A 20,956-nucleotide genomic window follows, 5' to 3' on the forward strand; every position below is an offset into this window, starting at 1 on the left:
ATAGTTTAAAATTAATGTTTCATTCCGCAAACACGCCCGCCAGCCCCGGGTCTTCTTAAAGGCAAAACAATGAAAGGTATGTACCTATTTTCTACATAAAGGGGGCTAATATAACAACTATATATCAAGTTATCTACTAACGAATAGTTCAAGTTGGGCTTTTGACCTCACTCCACGCCCCCCCCACGCCTATTTTTCTCGCGCATTTGAGGCGGCACCCTAATCCAGCCCCCGCGAGATGATGGAAACGTTCTAAACCACCCGCACGCTCCACAATGGACCAACCCATAGAAAAGCCAAATGTAAATGGGCCATTTATTACCGCAATTGAACACCTAAATTCCTTCCATTTGGCTATAATTAATGTAAATAGATATCCGTATAAAAATCATGTATATTGCGCCTCAATCCCCACTCCACAAATTTGGTGACAATCTTTGGACCTTAGGGTATTGAAAATGTTAAGCTCTCCTTAAGAAAGAAATGGTGCTTGTGATTATACAAGATCATCAGCTTTTGTGTTAATGTACCCCAGTGAAAATCAATAGGGAACAAGATGCTAATTTCCTCCGACGTATGAACAAGGTCCCTAAAACTTCTTTTTAATCTACTTGCCAGTATGTGGGACACACCCGGTGAATTTTGGTGTCAAACAAAAACACTTATGTTATGCTTTATTCTGATGGGATTAAATTGCAGACTTGAATTTCTTTTAAATCTCAAAAAGTTTGTAACATTGCTACCTCACCCGCTGAGTTTCTCCAGCATTTTTGTCAGCTTATTTTAGTTTAATGTGGTTTAGCGATGCAGAGCGGAAACAAGCCCTTCGGCCCATCGAGTCCGCACCGTCCAGCGAACCCTGCAGGTTAAGGCTACCCTACACACACTAGGGACATTTTTTACAATTATATCAACCCATTCACTCTACAAACCTGCACGTCTTTGGAGCGTAGAAGGAAACCGAAGATCTCGGAGAAAACCCACGCAGGTCACGGGGAGAACGTACAAACTCCGTACAGACAGCGCCTGGAGGCAGCAACTCTACCGCTGCGCCACCGTGCCGCCCCATATTTATTGTAGTGATAGGAGCAGGATTAGACCATTCGGCCCATCTAGTCTACTCCACCATTCAATCAAGGCTGATCTATCTTTCCCTCCTAACCCCATTCTCCTGCCTTCTCCCCATAGCCCCAGACACCCGTGCTAATGAGGAATGCGTTAGCATATGATGACAGCACTGGGCCTGTACTCGCTGGAGTTTACAAGGTTGAGGGGGGACCTCTTTGAAACTTACAGAATAATGAAAGGCCTGGATAGAGTGGATGTGGAGAGGATGTTTCCACTAGTGGGAGAGTCTATAGCCTTCAGAGGTCATAGCCTCAGAATTTATTTTAGAAATGAGGCGAGGAGGAACGTCTTTAGTCAGAGGGTAGTTAATCTGTGGAACTCATTGCCACAGAGGGCTGTGGAGAACAAGTCAGTTTTGTAGGATATTTTTAAGGCAGAGATAGACAAGTTCTTGATTAGAACGGGTGTCAAGGGTTACGGGGAGAAGGCAGGAAAATGGGATTGGGAGGCAGAGATCAGCCATGATTGAATGGCAGAGTGGACTCAATGGGCCGAATGGCCTAATTTTGCTCCTATAATTTGTGAATCTATCTATCTCGGCTGTAAAAATATCCATTGAATAGTATAGTTACAATGGTACAGCATCTGTCATGGATCAGGTGCAGAGGACATTAGTTTGACTTGCCAGGGTCCTGTCTGTAGACTAACACCGTGCCTTTTGAGGAAGGACATTCTTGCTATTGAGGGAGTGCAGCATGGGGTTACAAGGTTAATTCCCAGATGACAGGACTGTCATATGCTGACAGAATGACGTGGCTGGGCTTGTAGACTCTGGAGTTTAGATGGATGAGAGGTGATCTCATTGAAATATATAGGATTATTAAGGGTTTGGACACGCTAGAGGCAGGAAACATGTTCCCAATGTTGGAGGAGTCCAGAATCAGGGGCCACATGTTAAGAATAAGTAGTAAGCCATTTAGAACAGAGACGAGGAAACACTTTTTTTCACAGAGAGTGGCGAGTCTGTGAAATTCTCTGCCTCATAGGGCGGTGGAGGCAGGTTCTCTGGATGCTTTCAAGAGGAGAGTTAGATAGGGCTCTTAAAGATAGCGGAGTCAGGGGATATGGGGAGAAGGCAGGAACAGGGTACTGATTGGGGATGATCAGCCATGATCACATTGAATGGCGGTACTGGCTCGAATGGCCTACTCCTGCACCTTTTGTCTATTGTCTATAAGTTCCCCCCGTGACGTGATTTGCAAGTACGAAAGGATACTGGCCTCTTTAGCAAAATCCTTGGCCCAGTAGACTCAAGACAATATTCTGCTGTAGAAACTTTAGAGAAAGCTTTCAACTCAATGCACAGACGGCTCGATGCAGGGCCCAAGACAGATGTGGAATACCAGGTCTTAATTTTGTTTGAAACGTCACCCATTCCTTCTCTCCAGAGATGCTGCCTGACCCACAGAGCTATGCCCCTGTCCCACTTAGGAAACCTCTGGTGATCTTGCCCGCAACCTAAAGTTTCCATGAGGTCGCCGGGGGTTTTGGTCACTCGCCTGGAAAGCCTCGACCGAAGCGTGCGCTGCATCTACCGACCAAAGATCCTACAGGATCTTTGCTACCGACCGCACGCGCGCGCACACACACACACACACGAAGGTGGGGGCCATGGAGAGCGGAGGAGCGCTGTCTACGTGATAAAGAAGAAGGTAAACATCTACCACAGAGCACGGTAAGTCCTTTAGAGAGGACGCGGAGGGGGGAGAAAGGGAGGAGAAGGAATGGAGACAGTTTTAAGAAGTTTAATAAAGTTAGCGGGCATTTTACCTTCCAGTGGGTCTTCTAGGTCGTGAAACTCCAATGAGCCAATCAAAATGGCTGGTCAGTGAAGGAGATGGCCTTCTACTGCCTGTAAGTAAATAGCGACCCCACTCCACCGGCTTCGGCCAAACGGCAACCTATTTTTAGTCGAGGCCGGTTTTGATTATGTTGAAACAATCGAAGCAACCTAGAAGAAGCCTCGACCACGCGGAAACCACTTTCGACCATTAGGGAGAGTGACCAAAACCTCCGGCAACCTCATGGAAACCTTGGGTCGCGGGCAAGGTCACCAGAAGTTTCCGTTCAGGTTTCTTAAGTGGGACAGGGGCATTACTCCAGCTCTCTGTGAAACGTCACCTATCCATGTTCTCCACAGATGCTGCCTGACCCGCTGAGTTACTCCAGCACTCTGTGTTTCAGATTTTTCTTTAGATATTAGAGATAGTGTGGAAACAGGCCCTTCGGCCCACCCAGATTGTTCTGACCACCCGTTCACACTAGCATTATCCCACACACACTAGGGTCAATTTGCAGATCCGGCACCTATTGTCTATTGTTAGTGTATGGGCATTAACCTATAAACCTGCACGTCTTTGGAGTGTGGGAAAAAACAGGAGCACCCGGAGAAAACCCACGCGGTCACGGGGAGAACGTGCAAACTCTGCACAGACGGCACCCGTAGTCAGGATGGAACCCTGGTCTCTGCGGCTGTGAGGCAGCAACTCTACTGCTGTGCCACCGTGCCAACCCGTATGTGCAAGGAAGTTTCATCGTACCCGCCACGCATGGCAACAAACCATTTTGTAATCCGATTCTCTCTCTCTCTCTCTCTCACAATTAACCTTTCTGTAATCTCTCTCTCTCTTGGTACGGAGTTTGTGCGTTCTCCCTGTGACCTGCGTTGTGTTTCCTCCCACACTCCAATAACATGCAGGCAGGTATGTAGGTTAATTGGCCTGGAATAAATGTAAAATTGTCCTGTGTGTGTGTGTGTCTGTGTCTGTGTGTGTGTGTGTGTGTGTGTGTGTGTGTGTGTGTGTGTGTGTGTGTGTGTGTGTGTGTGTGTGTGTGTGTCTGTGTGTGTGTTAGTCTTAGTGTGTGTGTGTTAGTGTTAGTGTGTGTGTTAGTGTTAGTGTGTGTGTGTTAGTGTGTGTGTGTGTGTGTGAGTGTGTGTGTGTGTGTGTGACTGTGTGTGTGTGTGTGTGTGTGAGTGCGTGTGTGTGTGTGTGTGTGTGTGTGTGTGTGTGTGTGTGTTAGAGTGTGTGTGTGTGTGTGTGTGTGTGTTGGTGTGTATATATGTGTGTGTGTGTATGTGTGTGTGCGTGTGTGTGTGTGTGGGGTTGTGTGTGTGTGTGTGTGTGTGTGTGTGTGTGTGTGTGTGTGTGTGTATGCGTGTGTGTGTGTGTGTGTGTGTGTGTGTGTGTGTGTGTGTGTGTGTGTGTGTGTGTGTGTGTGTGTGTGTGTGTGTGTATGTGTGTGTGTGGGTGTGTGTGTATGTGTGCGTGTCTGTATGTGTGTGTGTGTGTGCGTGTGCGTGTGCGTGTGCGTGTGTGTGCGTGTCTGTATGTGTGTGTGTGTGTGTGTGTGTGTGTGTCGCTGGTCGACGTGGTCTCAGTGGGCCGAAGGGCCTGTTTCTGCACTGTATTTCAAAACTAATTTCTGGCCCAGAAGAAATAAATACTGGGACGCTTGTGATTTGCTTTTTTTTATAAAACAAACACACATTCAACTTAATGCAATTATCAGAACGAGTCTAACCCGATTATCCGACATACCAGGCCGCTCACAACTTCCTGAGACCTATTCACTGCCAATATACCCACCACCCTCTGTTGTGAAGATGGTGCTTTCAAGAAATATGGCTCGTTCTACAAAATGATACGATAGAACTTTATTTATCTCAATTTCCCTCCTGTGATAACTACCGCCGGAGGTAGCAGTTGAGGCAAAGACATCACAGTTCAGTTTAGTTCATGTTGTAGAAGCAGAATTAGGCCACTCGGCCCATCAAGCCGACCACGCCATTTAATCACGGCTGATCTATCTCTCCCTCTCAACTCCATTCTCCTGCCTTCTCCCCATAACCCCTGACACCTGTAAATATCATGAATCTATCTTTCTCTGCCTTAAAAATATCCATTGACAACAGACAATAGACAATAGGTGCAGGAGGAGGCCATTCGGCCCTTCGAGCCAGCACCGCCATTCAATGTGATCATGGCTGATCATCCCCAATCAGTACCCCGTTCCTGCCTTCTCCCCATATCCCCTGACTCCTCTATTTTTAAGAGCCCTATCTAGCTCTCTCTTCAAAGCATCCAGAGAACCTGCCTCCACCACCCTCTGAGACAGAGAATTCCACAGACTCACCACTCTCTGTGAGAAAAAGTGTTTCCTTGTGTCCGTTCTAAATGGCTTACTCCTTATTCTTAAACTGTGGCCCCTGTTTCTGGACTCCCCCAACATCGAGAACATGTTTCCTGCCTCTAGTGTGTCCAAGCCCTTAACAATCTTATATGTTTCAATGAGATACCCTCTCATCCTTCTAAACTCCAGAGTGTACAAGCCCAGCTGCTCCATTCTCTCAGCATATGACAGTCCCGCAATCCCGGGAATTAACTTTGTACTTGTGCATTGACTTGGCCTCCACAGCCGGCTGCGGCAAAGAATTCCACAGATTCACCACCCTAGAGAAATTCCTCCTCATCTCCTTCTGAAAGGAACATCCTTTAATTCTGAGGCTGTGACCTCTGGTCCTAGACTCTCCCACTAGTGGAAACATCCTCTCCACATCCACTCTATCCAGGCCTTTCACTATTCGGTAAGTTTCAATGAGAATCCTCCTCATCCTTCTAAACTCCAGCGAGTACAGGCCCAGTGCCGACAAACGCTCTTCGTATGTTAACCCACTCATTCCTGGGATCATTCTTGTGAACCGCTCCAGAACCAGCACATCCTTCCTCAGATATGGTGCCCAAAACAGCTAACAGTCAGCCAGTTTAGTTTATTGTCACGTGTACCGAGGTACAGTAAAAAGCTTTTGTTGCGTGCTAACCAGTCAGCGGAAAGGCAATACATGATTACAATCGAGCCGTAGTCTGATACATAATAAGGGAATAATGTTTAGTGCAAAGGAAATGTCCGATCATAGATAGTCTGAGGGTCACCAATGAGGTAGATAGTAGTTTAGGACTGCTCTCTGGTTGTGGTAGGATGGTTCAGTTGCCTGATAACACAACGTTTAAGACACTTGAACATGGTACATGGATAGGTACATGGATAGGTACACACAAAAAAGCTGGAGAAACTCAGCGGGTGCAGCAGCATCTATGGAGCGAAGGAAATTGGCAACGATTCCGGCCGAAACCTTTCTTCAGACTGATAGGGGGTGGTGGGGAGAAGGAAGGAAAAAGGAGGAGGAGGAGCCCGAGGGCTGGGGGAGACAGCCCGAGGGCTGAGGAAGGGGAGGAGGCAGCAAGGGCTAACAGAATTGGGAGAATTCAATGTTCATGCCCGCAGGATGCAGACTCCCCAAGCGGAATATGAGGTGCTGTTCCTCCAATTTCTGGTGTTGCTTGCTGTGGCCATGGAGGAGACCCAGGACAGAGAGGTCAGATTCGGAGTGGGAGGGGGAGTTGAAGTGCTGAGCCACCGGGAGGTCAGGTAGGTTCTTGCGGACCGAGCGGAGGTGTTCGGCGAAACGATCGCCTAACCTCCGCTTAGTCTCACCGATGCAGATCAGCTGACATCTAGAGCAGCGGATGCAGTAGATGAGGTTGGAGGAGATACAGGTGAACCTTTGTCGCACCTGGAATGACTGCTTGGGTCCTTGAATGGAGTCGAGGGGTGGGGGGTAAAGGGACAGGTGTTTCATTTCTTGCGGTTGCAAGGGAAAGTGCCCGGGGAGGGGGTGGTGCGGGAGGGAAGGGAAGAATTGACAAGGGAGTTGCGGAGGGAGCGGTCATTGCGGAAAGCAGACGGGGGGAGATGGGAAGACGTGGCGAGTAGTGGGGTCACGTTGGAGGCGGCGAAACTGACGGAGGATTACTTGTTATATGTGACGGCTGGTGGGGTGAAAGGTGAGGACTAGGGGGACTCTGCCCTTGTTGCGAGTGTGGGGATGGGTACATGGATAGGACAGGTTTCGAGGGATATGGGCCAAACGCAGGCAGACGGGACTAGTATAAATTGTGTGGCGTGGGCCGAAGGGCCTATTTCCATGCTGAATGACTCCTTGTCTCTTTAACATTTATAGAAGGCGGCACAGTGGTAGAGTTGCTGACTCACAGCGCCAGAGAATCCCTACTGAATCCAGCATTTGCAGTTCCTCCCTGCACAATGTGTAGCAATGCATGGTTTGGTTTGTTGTCCCTGGAACAATAAGTGCAAGTGTGGAAACTGTCTGTGTTTCATTTTGTGCTTTTTACTTCAACATTTTATAACAAATTCCAGAAAATGTGATTTCATAAAAAGAGTTCGTATTTCTGCTTAAAATTGAAAGCTAAGATTGAAGAAGGGTCCAGACCCTAAACATCACTTGTACATGTTCTCCAGTGATGCTGCCTGACCCGCTGAGTTACGCCAGCACTCTGTGAAACGTCACCTATCCATGTACTCCACAGATACTGCCTGACCCGCTGAGTTACTCCAGCACTCTGCGTTTTTGCTGCAAGGATAACTCCAGTAAGAATTGGGCCGTTGGTTCACTTTCTCACGAGTGCAAGTTGCTGACATACTGTGAGCAAAAGTCTGAGTTGCCTGTAATCTCCAGAACATCATGTTCCCCGTGTACGAGGATGAAAGACGAATGTTGTATGCCAGCACTCTGTGCCAATAATGAAATCGCTTTATATGTCAAGAGAGAAAGGTGATTGTCCTGATAGTTACGCCAGGTTGCATCGTGGCAACAGGTACTGAATGTAGTTTAGTCCAGTTTAGTGAAACATCGCAGAAACAGGCCCTTCGGCCCCTCCGAGTCCACACCGACCAGCAATCCCTGCACATTAACACTATCATACACACACTAAGGACAATGTTACATTTACACCATGCCAATTAACCTACAAACCCGCACAGCCACACAGTTTAAGAATAAGGGGTAAACCATTTGGAACGGAGACGAGGAAACACTTTTTCTCACAGAGAGTTGTGAGTCTGAGGAATTCTCTCCCTCAGTGGGTGATGGAGGCAGGTCCTCTGGATGCTTTCAAGAGAGAGCTAGATAGGGCTCTTAAAGATAGCGGAGTCAGGGGATATGGGGAGAAGGCAGGTACGGGGTACTGATTGGGGATGATCAGCCATGATCACATTGAATGGCGGTGCTGTCTCGAAGGGCCGAATGGCCTCCTCCTGCACCTATTGTCTATTGGTCTTTGGAGCGTGGGGGGAAACTGGAGCACTCGGAGAAATCCCACGCGGATCACGGGGAGAAGGTGCAAATTCTGTACAGACAGCACCCGTCTTCGAGATCGAACCCAGGTCTTTGGCGCTGTGAGGCAGCAACTACCGCTGTACCACCGTGCACTAGTTTAGTTTGGAGATACAGCGCGGGAACAGGTCATTTTGGACCTCTGGGTCCGTGCTGACCAGCGATCACCCTGCACACACGAGCGCTAATTTACAATTTTCCATCCTACACTGGTCTTGTGTAGTGTTTAAGAAGGAACTGCAGATGCTGGAAAAATCGAAGGTAGACAAAAATGCTGGAGAGACACAGCGGGTGAGGCAGCATCAATGGAGAGAAGGAAATTGGCGACGTTTCGGGTCGAGACCCTTCTTCAGGCCCGTCTACCTGGACTTGTGTAGAATTACTTGGGAAGTGTAGCACAGAAACAGGCCCTTCGGCCCAATTTGTCCACGCCAACTATCTGTCACTTGTTCAAGAGACAAGAGTGTTTTATTGTTTTGTGTCCCAAAATCACCACACACACAATATACACACACACATGAATATACACACACACACATATATATATACACACACACACACACAAATATACACATACACATATATATATATATATATATATTTATACACATACACACACAAATATACACATACACACACAAATATACACATACCCACACACACACACAAAATAAACTAACAATAATAATGCAAAATCTAAACCAATGCTCTCAGGTCTGTGTAGTTTGGAGGTTGTTGTGTTTAACAGTCTGATGGCTGTGGGGAAGTAGCTGTTCTTGAACCTGGACGTTGCAGTCTTCAGGCTTCTGTACCTTCTTTGTGATGGAAGGTGTGATCTTCATTCTTGGGCATTCCAATTGCATGATTCAACCAGTCAATATGCTCCATATTATCCCACTCTCTCATCCACTCCCAACACACGGGGAGCAATTTACTGCGGTTCAATTAACCTACAAACCCGCACGTCTTTGGAGTGTGGGAAGAAACGGGAGCACCCGGAGAAGACCCACGCAGGTCACCGGGGTGAACGGGCAAACTCCGTACAGACAGCAACCCGTAGTCTGGATCTAACCCCGTTCTGTGGCTCCACTAGTTGTGCCATAAGAAATCGGAGAAGCGAAGTGACAGACTCAAGATTGGAATGTGGGTTTGAACAACCAGCAAGACACTGGAATGTTGGATTCAACAATGAGGTAGTCTTACAGTGTTACACTTTAGAGATGTAGCCCGGAAACAGGCCCTTCGGCCCACCGAGTCCACACCGACCAGCGATCCCCGCACACCAACACTATCCTACACACACCAGGGATAATTTACAATCTTTACCAAAGACAACTGACCTACAAACATGCACGTCTTTGGAGTGTGGGAGGAAAATTTGTTAAGGGCTTGGACACACTAGAGGCAGAAAACACTTTCCCGATGTTGGGGGAGTCCAGAACCAGGGGCCACAGTTTAAGAATAAGGAGTAAGCCATTTAGAACGGAGACGAGGAAACACTTTTTCTCACAGAGAGTGGTGAGTGTGGAATTCTCTGCCTCAGAGGGCAGTGGATGCAGGTTCTCTGGATGCTTTCAAGAGAGAACTAGATAGGGCTCTTAAAAATAGCTGAACATGTTTCCTGCCTCTAGCGTGTCCAAGCCCTTAACAATCTTAGCCCATCAAGTCTACTCCGCCATTCAATCATGGCTGATCTATCTCTCCCTCTCATCCCCATTCTCCTGCCTTCTCCTCATAACCAATTGACACCCGTACTGATCAAGAATTTGTCAATCGCCTTAAAAATACCCACTGACTTGGCCTCCACCACCGTCTGTGGCAATGAATTACACAGGTTCACCACCTTTGACTAAAGAAATTCCTCCTCATCTCCATTCATTCTGAGGCTGTGTCCTCTGGTCCTAGACTCTTCCACCAGTGGAAACATCCTCCCCACATCCACTCGAGGTGTTTCAGGTTACCCACCACCCTCTGTGTGTGTGAAAAAAAAGGGTATATTGTCGCCCAGGAACAAAGGCATGTACAGAGAGGGGTGGTCACTGCCCGGGTCCATCGCGGGTACGGACCTCCCCACCATCGAAGGGATCTACAGGAGTCGCTGCCTCAAAAAAGGCAGCCAGCATCGTCAGAGACCCCACACCATCCTGGCCACACACTCATCTCACCCCTGCCATCGGGAAGAAGGGACGGGAGACTAAAAACTGTAACGTCCAGGTTCAGGAACAGCTTTTTCCCTACAGCCATCAGGCTATTAAACACTACAAAACCTCCAACTATAGATAGACAATAGACAATAGGTGCAGGAGTAGGCCATTCGGCCCTTCGAGCCAGCACCGCCATTCAATGTGATCATGGCTGATCATCCCCAATCAGTACCGGCCTCCACCGCCCTCTGAGGCAGAGAATTCCACAGACTCACAACTCTCTGTGAGAAAAAGTGTTTCCTCGTCTCCGTCCTAAATAGCTTACTCCTTATTCTTAAACTGTGGCCCCTGGTTCTGGACTCTAGCGTGTCCAAACCCTTAACAATCTTATATGTTTTAATAAGATACCCTCTCATCCTTCTTAACTCCAGCGTATACAAGCCCAGCCGCTCCATTCTCTCAGCATATGACAGTCCTGCCATCCCGGGAATTTACCTTGTAAACCTACGCTGCACTCCCCCAATAGCAAGAATGTCCTTCCTCAAATTAGGGGACCAAAACTGGTGTGGTCTCACTAGGGCTCTGTACAACTGCAGAAGGACCTCTTTGATCCTATATTCGATTCCTCTTGTTATAAAGGCCAACATGCCATTCGCTTTCTTCACTGCCTGCTGCACCTGCATGCTTACTTTCATAGACTGATGTACAAGGAACCCCACATACCGTTGTACTTCCCCTTTTCCCAACTTGAAGCCATTTAGATAATAATGTCTTCTTGGTTCCATTAGCGAGTTTGAGCCGTAGTTTTGTGTCACACTAATATTATTTTTTTAATGTATTAAACTTCTGGTATGAATGGCCAACTCGTGCACCTATTGTCTATTGCCTATTCAATTCTGAGCACTGAGGAAAGATGTTGTCAAGCTGGATAGGGTACAGAGAAGATTTACGAGGATGTTGCCAGGACTAGAGGGCCTGAGCTCTAGGGAGGGGTTGAGCAGGCTGGGTCTCTATTCCATGGAGCGCAGGAGGATGAGTGGAGATCTTATACAGGTGTACAAAATCATGAGAGGAATAGATCAGGTAGATGCACAGAGTCTCTTGTCCAGAATAGGGGAATCAAGAACCAAAGGACATAGGTTTAAGGAGAGGGGAGAAAGTATTAAGAGGGGTAACGTTTTCACTTGGGTGTACGGAACAAGCTGCCAGAGGAGGTAGTTGAGGCTGGGAGTATCCTAATGTTTAAGAGACAGTTTGACAGGTACATGGATAGGTCAGGTTTGGAGGGATATGGGCCTAACGCAGGCAGGTGGGACTAGTATGGCTGGGACATGTTGGCCGGTGTGGGCAAGTTGGGCTGAAGGGCCTGTTTCCACACTGTATCACTCCACTGAGCGTTAGTGAGTAGATAATATATAGTGGCACGAAATATACTTGCCTTTTTCACCTACGACTTGTTTTTAAGGCAAATATATCTGCAAAGTGACTCATTCATAACATAACTCACGAGTAATTTTTTGAAAATGAAGTGGATTGTGATAAATCAATGCAACTTATTTGGTGAATAGAAATTTACTGCCTTATAAAACCTAAAATAATAGTCACAGTCACAGAGTGCTGGAGTAACTCAGCGGGACAGGCAGCATCTCTGGAGGAAAGGAACGGGTGACATTTCGGGTCGAGGCCCTTCTTCGGACTGAAGAAGGATCTCGACCCGAGTCTAAAGAAGGGTCTCGACCTGAAACGTCACCCATTCCTTCTCTCCCAGAGATGCTGCCTGTCCCGCTGAGTTACTACATTATTTGTCCATCTTAGTAGCAGTTCAGTTCAGTTTAGTTTGTTGTCATGTGCACCGCGGTAAGGTCATAAGTGATTGGAGCAGAATTAGGCCATTCGGCCCATCAAGTCTACACCGCCATTCAATCATGGCTGATCTATCTCTCCCTCCTAATCTCATTCTCCTGCCTGCTCCCCGTAACCCCTGACACCCACACTAATCAAACATCTACCAATCTTGGCCATTAAAATATCCAATGACGTGGACTCCACAGCGTTCTGTGGCAATGAATTCCACAGATTCACCGCCCTCTGGCTAAAGAAATTCCTCATCTCCTGGGTAGTCAAAAATGCTGGAGAAACTCAGCGGGTGAGGCAGCATCTATGAAGCGATGAAAATAGGCGACGTTTCGGGTAGAGACCCTTCTTCAGACTGGTTTCTGTGTGTGTGTGTGTGTGTGTGTGCGTGTGTGTGTGTGTGCGTGCGTGTGTGTGTGTTAGTGTGTGTGTGTGTGTGTGTGTGTGTGTGTGTGTGTTAGTGTGTGTGTGTGTGTGTGTGTTAGTGTGTGTGTGTGTTAGTGTGTGTGTGTTAGTGTGTGTGTGTGTGTGTGTGTGTGTGTGTGTGTGTGTGTGTGTGTGTGTTAGTGTGTGTGTGTGTGTGTGTGTGTGTGTGTGTGTGTGTGTGTGTGTGTGTGTGTGTGTGTGTGTGTGTGTGTTTGTGTGTGTGTGTGTGTGTGTGTGTGTGTTAGTGTGTGTGTGTGTGTGTGTGTGTGTGTTACTGTGTGTGTGTGTGTGCGAGTGTGGGCGTGCGTGTGTGTGCGTGTGTGCAGTGTGTGTGCGTGCGTGCGTGTGTGTGTGTGTGCGCGCGTGTGTGTGTGTGTGTGTGTGTTAGTGTTAAAGGCCTGTCCCATTTTCACGACCTAATTCACAGCCTCTGCCGAGTTTGCCCTTGACTCGTACTCGCAGCATGGTCGTCACGAGGTCGTAGGTAGGTCGTAGCAGGCGTGATGCTAGTCGTAGGTACTCGAGGCATCAAGTAGGTCGGGGCGTTTTATCTAGCCTGATGAAAAACGTCCACGAGTAAAAAAGGTGGTGAATTAGGTGGTGAAAGTGGGTCAGGCCCTGTAGTGTACAGGAATGGCTGGCTGGCGCGGACTCGACGGGCCTGTTTCCGCAAAGTTTCTCCAAACCAGAAACTAATAGAGAGCAACGAGTCGGGACATTGAAGGCAGCGCCTACACACAGAGCTCAGACGTTACCCAATGATCCCGTGCAGGACTGAATGAATCACTAAGGCTCGGCTGAGATCACCACAAAATCCTAAACACCCATTTAAGGTGCAGAGCAGGTTTAGCGACTCGTTGCAGCGAACCTACTAGATCATGCACTCGCATTTCTCTAGTCTGGAATTTAACTCCTAAACCACAATTAAAACACAAAGTACTTGATAGAATGGAGCAGCTGGACTTGTACACACTGGAATTTAGAAGGACGAGAGGGAATCTTATTGAAACATATAAAATTATTAAGGGATTGGACACGCTAGAGGCTGGAAACATGTTCCCGATGTTGGGGGGGAGTCCAGAACCAGGGGTCACAGTTTAAGAATAAGGAGCACGCCATTTAGAACGGAGATGGGGACAAACATTTCAACCAGAGAGTTGTTAGGCTGAGAAATTCTCTGCCTCAGAGGGCGGTGGAGGCCAATTCTCCGGATGCTTTCAAGAGAGAGCTGGACAGCGCTCTTAAAGATAGCGGAGTCAGGGACAGGGAGAGAAGGCAGGAACGGGGTACTGATTGAGGATGATCAGCGGTGGTCACAGTGAATGGCGGCGCTGGCTCGATGGGCCGAAGGTACTCCTGTACCTATTGTCTATTGTCTATAACACCAGGATAAGGGCTCACCCAAAAAAAACAAGCCCAAAGACAAAGTACTATCGATCGGAATATACCAACTTATGCTAAAGACAATAACTAACTCCATATGCATTATGTCTTATAACCACCATATAGATAGATAGATCCTTTATTGTCATTCAGACCTTACGGTCTGAACGAAACTATGTTGCCTGCAGTCATACACAGAATCAATAATAACAAAACATACAATAAACACCAATTAAACATCCACCACAGTGAGTTCACCAAGCACATCCTCACTGTGATGGAGGCAAAGTCTTAGTTTCCATCTCTTCCCTCCTTGTTCTCCCTCTGCGCTGAGGCGGTCGATCCAGGCCGGAGATGCCGCTCTCCAGTCCAGCGGACCTCCGTGGTGATGTCGCCGCTGCCGATAGCCGGAACGCCATCCCCGCTCCGAGACGGCCCGCCACAGTATCAGCTCCGGGCCGCCGCCCCAGCTCCAGGTCGATGCCCCAGCTCCAGGTCGCCGCCCCAGCTCCAGATCCTGCAGTCTCCGCACCGGGCCGCTGCCCCAGCTCCAGGCCGATGCCCCAGCTCCAGGTCGCTGCCCCCAGCTCCAGGCCGCCGCGCCAGCTTCTGGTCCCGCAGTCGCTGCTCCAGGTCCCGCCGTCTCCGCTCCGGGCCGCTGCCCCAGCTCCAGATCCTGCAGTCTCCGCTCTGGGCCGCTGCCCCAGCTCCAGGCCGCTGCCCCAGCTCCGGGCCCCGCTGCATCAGCCCCAGGCCGCCGCCGAAAGCCAGAACGCCGCACCAGCAAGTCGGGCCACCGCTGCTCAGCCCCGAAGACGGCCAGCCTCTCGTTGGTAAGCCCTGGCTGGCTCTGCCTCCGGAGCCTCGGGGTCGGTCGCAGGCTGGAGGCCGCCAGCTCCGCCATTAGGCCTCAGCGCAGACGGAGGCAGAGAAGGGGGATACGACATGAAAAAGTCGCATTCCCCCGAAGGAAGAGACAGAGAACATGTTCCACCCCCTCTAACACAACCCAACAAACTAAAACTTAACCAAAACAAGACAAAAAAAAAATATCCACCAGTCTGAAGAAGGGTCTCGACCCAAAACGTCACCCATTCAATAGACAATAGACAACTGACTACTGTTTGGGGGCCTTTAGATAAGTCCCATTAGGGTCTTTTTACCCTTACAATTCCTCAGTTCTATCCATACTGACTCCACATCTCCTGTTTCAATGTCACCCCTCGCAAGGGACTGAATTTCATTCCTCACCAACAGAGCTACCCCACCCCTCTGCCCACCTGTCTTTCTTTTCGATAGGAGGTATACCCTTGAATATTCAGTTCCCAGCCCTGGACCTCTTGCAGCCATGTCTCAGTAATTCCCACAACATCATACTTGCCAACTTCTAACTGAGCCTCAAGCTCGTCCACTTTATTTCTGTTCAAGAAGGAACTGCAGATGCTGGAAAATTGAAGGTAGACAAAAGTGCTGGAGAAACTCATCGGGTGAGACAGCATCTGGGTTTCGGCCCGAAACGTTGCCTATTTCCTTCGCTACATAGATGCTGCCTCTCCCGCTGAGTTTCTCCAGCATTTTTGTCTACCTTCCACTTTATTTCTTATACTTCGCGCATTCATATACAATACTTTGACCTCGGTGTTCATATAACCATATAACAATTACAGCACGGAAACAGGCCATCTCGGCCCTACAAGTCCGTGCCGAACAACTTTATTCACCTCCCCTCTCACACGGGTCACTATTGGCCCTGACCTTACTCCCTTATCCCTTCTCGAACTTTCCTTCCCACTAATTTGGGAGTCTTTTGTAACTTTTCCTGTACTCGCTGCCCCTTCAATTCCATCTTTATACTCCCAATTTGTCAATTCCTTCTCTCCAGAGAAGCTGCCAGTCTCGCTGAGTTACTCCAGCATTTGTGCCGAAATTTAAAACAGCTACCTATATGCTAACGAGCTCATTAAACAAACAGTAATCTTGTACATTGGGGTTATCAAGTGGGCTACTCCCTTCACTGGATGAGTTTGGGCCATTGTCACCTTGTAAAGGCTCAACAGCTGGTACTCGCGTATCAGAACCACTCCCTTCAATGCCTGCCCTCATCACCTATGCTGCCTGCTATTCTTGCTCTTCAGGGAGTGCAGCGTAGGTTCACCAGGTTAATTCCCCGGATGGCGGGACTGACATATGGTGAAAGAATGGATCGACTGGGCTTGTATTCGCTGGAATTTAGAAGAATGAGAGGTGGGATCTTATAACCATATAACCGTATAACCATATAACAATTACAGCACGGAAACAGGCCATCTCGGCCCTACAAGTCCGTGCCGAACAAATTTTTTTTCCCCTTAGTCCCACCTGCCTGCACTCATACCATAACCCTCCATTCCCTTCTCGTCCATATGCCTATCCAATTTATTTTTAAATGATACCAATGAACCTGCCTCCACCACTTCCACTGGAAGCTCATTCCACACCGCTACCACTCTCTGAGTAAAGAAGTTCCCCCTCATATTACCCCTAAACCTCTGTCCCTTAATTCTGAAGTCATGTCCTCTTGTTTGAATCTTCCCTATTCTCAAAGGGAAAAGCTTGTCCACATCAACTCTGTCTATCCCTCTCATCATTTTAAAGCCCTCTATCAAGTCTCCCCTTAACCTTCTGCGCTCCAGAGAATAAAGACCTAACTTATTCAACCTATCTCTGTAACTTAGTTGTTGAAACCCAGGCAACATTCTAATAAATCTCCTCTGTACTCTCTCTATTTTGTTGACATCCTTCCTATAATTGGGCAACCAAAATTGTACACCATACTCCAGATTTGGTCTCACCAATGCCTTGTACAATTTTAACATTACATCCCAGCTTCTATACTCAATGCTCTGATTTATAAAGGCTAGCATACCAAAAGCTTTCTTTACCACCCTATCTATATGAGATTCCACCTTCAAGGAACTATGCACGGTTATACCCAGATCCCTCTGTTCAAATGTATTCTTCAATTCCCTACCATTTACCATGTACGTCCTATTTTGGTTTGTCCTGCCAAGGCGTAGCACCTCACATTTATCAGCATTAAACTCCATCTGCCATCTTTCAGCCCATTTTTCCAAATGGCCTAAATCACTCTGTAGACTTTGGAAATCCTCTTCATTATCCACAACACCCCCTATCTTTGTATCATCTGCATACTTACTAATCCAATTTACCACACCTTCATCCAGATCATTGATGTACATGACAAACAACAAAGGACCCAACACAGATCCCTGAGGCACCCCACTAGTCACCTGCCTCCAACCCGATAAACAGCCATCCACCATTACCCTCTGGCTTCTCCCATTCAGCCACTGTTGAATCCATCTTGCTATTCCTGCATTTATACCCAACAGTTGAACCTTCTTAACCAACCTTCCATGAGGAACCTTGTCAAAGGCCTTACTAAAGTCCATATAGACAACATCTACTGCTTTACCCTCGTCAATTTCCCTAGTAACCTCTTCACAAAATTCAAGAAGATTAGTCAATCATGACCTTCTACACTAACTTCCCTCAATGTCCTAGGGAATATCCTGTCCAGGACCTGGAGACTTATCCACTTTTATATTTTTCAAAAGTGTCAGTACTTCTTTTACTTTGAACCTCATAGTATCCATAGCTACTCTACTAGTTTCCCTTACCTCACATAATTCAATATCCTTCTCCTTGGTGAATACCGAAGAAAAGAAATTGTTCAATATCTCCCCCATCTCTTTTGGCTCTGCAGATAACTGTCCACTCTGTCTCTCCAATGGACCAATGGACATCTTATGGAAATGTATACAATTCTTAAGGGATTGGATGGGCTAGATGCAGGAAAAATATTCCCCAGTGTTGGGGGAGTCCAGAACCAGGGGATCATGCTGTTTAAGAATAAGGGGTCGACCATTCGGACCAAGATGAGGAAAAACATTTTCATTCTATTTCTAATTGAAAGAACTCACAGTGAGCAGGTCACCAGCATAACCACGGACCCGTCTCAACCCACCCAGACCAAACGTTAAATCCATATGCTAAATTTTCAGTTTAGTTTATTGTCACGTGTACCGAGGTACAGTGAAAAGCTTTTGTTGCGTGCTAACCAGTCAGCGGAAAGACAATACATGATTATGTATTGCAAAAGCAAAATTCAAAAGCTTAAACCCTTCACAAGCTTACATTATAGGTGTAGAATTAGGCCATTCGGCCCATCGAGTCAACTCCGCCATTCAATCACGGCTGATCATTACTTCCTAATCCTATTTTCCTGCCCTCTCCCCATAACCCTTGACACCCGTTCTAATCAAGAACCTGTCTATCTCTGCCTTAAAAATATCCACTGACTTGGCCTCCACAGCCCTCTGTGGCAATGAGTTCCACAGATTCACCACCCTCTGACTAAAGAAGTTCCTCCTCACCTCCTTTCTATATGAGTGCCCTTTAATTCTGAGGATGTGCCCTATGGTCCTAGACTCTCCCACCAGTGGAAACATCCTCTCCACATCCACTCTATCCAGGTCTTTCACTGTTCGATAAAGTTTCAATGTTGTCCCCCCCCCATTCTTCTAAACTCCAGCGAGTCGAGGCCCAGTGCCGTCAAATGCTCATCATATGCTAACCCACTCGTTTACGCATGCATATTATACATGTGTATACGTAAGTAAGTATGTTACACACACACGCACACACTCAATGCTCAGGTGTGTAAAGGGGGGCTCACCTGAGGGATTTTCTTCCAGTCTAATGTGCTGGTTCTGGAGAGATTCCATGCGAGGTTTACAAGAATGATCCCAGGAATGAGTGGGTTAACCGATGAAGAGCGTTTGACAGCACTGGGCCTGTACTCGCTGGAGTTTAGAAGAATGAGGGGGAACCTCATTGAAACTTACCGAATAGTGAAAGGCCTGGATAGAGTGGATGTGGAGAGGATGTTTCCACTAGCGGGAGAGTCTAGGACCAGAGGGCACAGCCTCAGAATTAAAGAACTTTATTTTAGGAAGGAGATGAGGAGGAATTTCTTTAGTCAGAGGGTGGTGAATCTGTGGATTTTGTTGCCACAGACGGCTGTGGAGGCCGACAATAGATATTTTTAAGGCAGAGATAGATAAGATTCTTGATTAGTACGGGTGTCAGTGGTTATGTTGGGGAGAAGGCAGGAGAATGGGGTTAGGAGGGAGAGATAGATCAGCCGTGATTGAATAGTGGAGTAGACTTGATGAGCTGAATGGCCTAATTCCCGCTCCTATCACTTATGACCTTATGACCTTGCAACATAACGTGCTGCCGGCTTGCATCACAGCTTGGTCTGGGAACAGTGTCCAAGCGCAATAAATCACAGAGAGTTGTAGATGTAGCCCAGTCCACCACACACACCACACTCCCCACCATTGTAGATGTAGCCCAGTCCATCACACACACCACCCTCCCCACCATTGTAGATGTAGCCCAGTCCACCACACACACCACACTCCCCACCATTGTAGATGTAGCCCAGTCCATCACACAGACCACACTCCCCACCATCGACTCCATCTACACTTCACGCTGACTCGGGAAATCAGCCGACACAATCAAAGACTTGTCCCTGTCCCACCCCGGTCATTCCTTCTTCTCCCCTGCTCCCGTCCGGCAGAAGGTACAGAAGCTTGAAAGCGCGCACCACCAGACTCAGGAACAGCTTCCTCCCCTCTGTTATCAGGCTTCTGAACGGTCCGAGAGAAAAGAGGGGCCATTGGGGAACACATGGATTACATTGTAACTCAGCCCGCGCCCTTTAGGTGGCCACTCTTTGCATACTGTGTAGCAAGGGACTGTAGGTGGTGGTTTAAATCAAAGATAGACACAAAATGCTGGAGTAACTCAGCGGGCCAGGCAGCATCTCTGGAGAGAGGGAGTGGGTGATGTTTCGGGCCGAGACTGAAATTTGAAGAAGGGTCTCGACCTGAAACGTCACCCATTCCTTCTCTCCAGCGATGCTGCCTGACCCGCTGAGCTACTCCAGCACTCTGTGTCAGTCTTCGACTCTTTGCATAACTTGTGTATGGTACGCCAAGCAACCACTATCAAACGTGACAATGAAGTATCATCGATCAATACACCAGATCAATACAGAGCAGCGTTGTGCAGGGTGTTACTCACGGGCCACGTAGAGGCTGAGGAACACGCCAGCCAGCGAAAACCCCTCGAAGAAGCGCAGCGTGATGAACATGGTCACGTTGACAGAGAGAGCCAGCGTCAGGCCGAACACCAGTACGAACAGCACGGAGACCACCAGCACCAGCTGCCGGCCCACCCTGGGGACAACACAGGGGAACATCAGAGGCACAGTCATAGAGACCAGAGACACAGTTATAGAGACAGAGACACAGAGTCACAGAGACACAGAGATACACAGAGGCACAGACACAGAGAGTCACACAGAGACACACAGTCTCACAGAGACACAGAGACACAGTCACACAGAGATACAGAGACACAGAGACACAGTCACACAGAGATAGAGACACAGACACAGAGAGTCACACAGAGACACACACAGACACAGTCTCACAGAGACACAGAGACAGACACACATAGTCACACACAGAGACACAGATAGACACAGTCACAGAGACATATACTTAGAAAAATAAAAACATAGACAATAGGTGCACGAGTAGGCCATTCGGCCCTTCGAGCCAGCATTGCCATTCAATGTGTCATGAGTGATCATCCACAATCAGTACCCCATTCCTGCCTTCTCCCCATATCCCCTGATCCCGTCCGCCCTAAGAGCTAAATCTAACTTTCTCCTAAAAACATCCAGTGAATT

The 20,956-nt window shown here is 47.9% G+C and overlaps 1 protein-coding gene across 1 annotated transcript in view; it reads right to left on the reverse strand.

Annotated features, from left to right (window-relative positions):
• The window catches only part of LOC129708087 (solute carrier family 22 member 23), a 93,998-nt gene that overhangs the window by 52,810 nt on the left and 20,232 nt on the right, over positions 1 to 20,956 (reverse strand). Inside the window, exon 3 of the mRNA XM_055653631.1 lies at positions 20,284 to 20,438. Coding sequence (XP_055509606.1) covers positions 20,284 to 20,438 — 155 coding nt within the window. The remainder of the gene's footprint in view (positions 1 to 20,283; positions 20,439 to 20,956) is intronic.

This window comes from Leucoraja erinacea, chromosome 2, assembly GCF_028641065.1.
Source record: "Leucoraja erinacea ecotype New England chromosome 2, Leri_hhj_1, whole genome shotgun sequence".
In the NCBI taxonomy this organism is placed as follows: Eukaryota; Metazoa; Chordata; class Chondrichthyes; order Rajiformes; family Rajidae; genus Leucoraja; species Leucoraja erinaceus.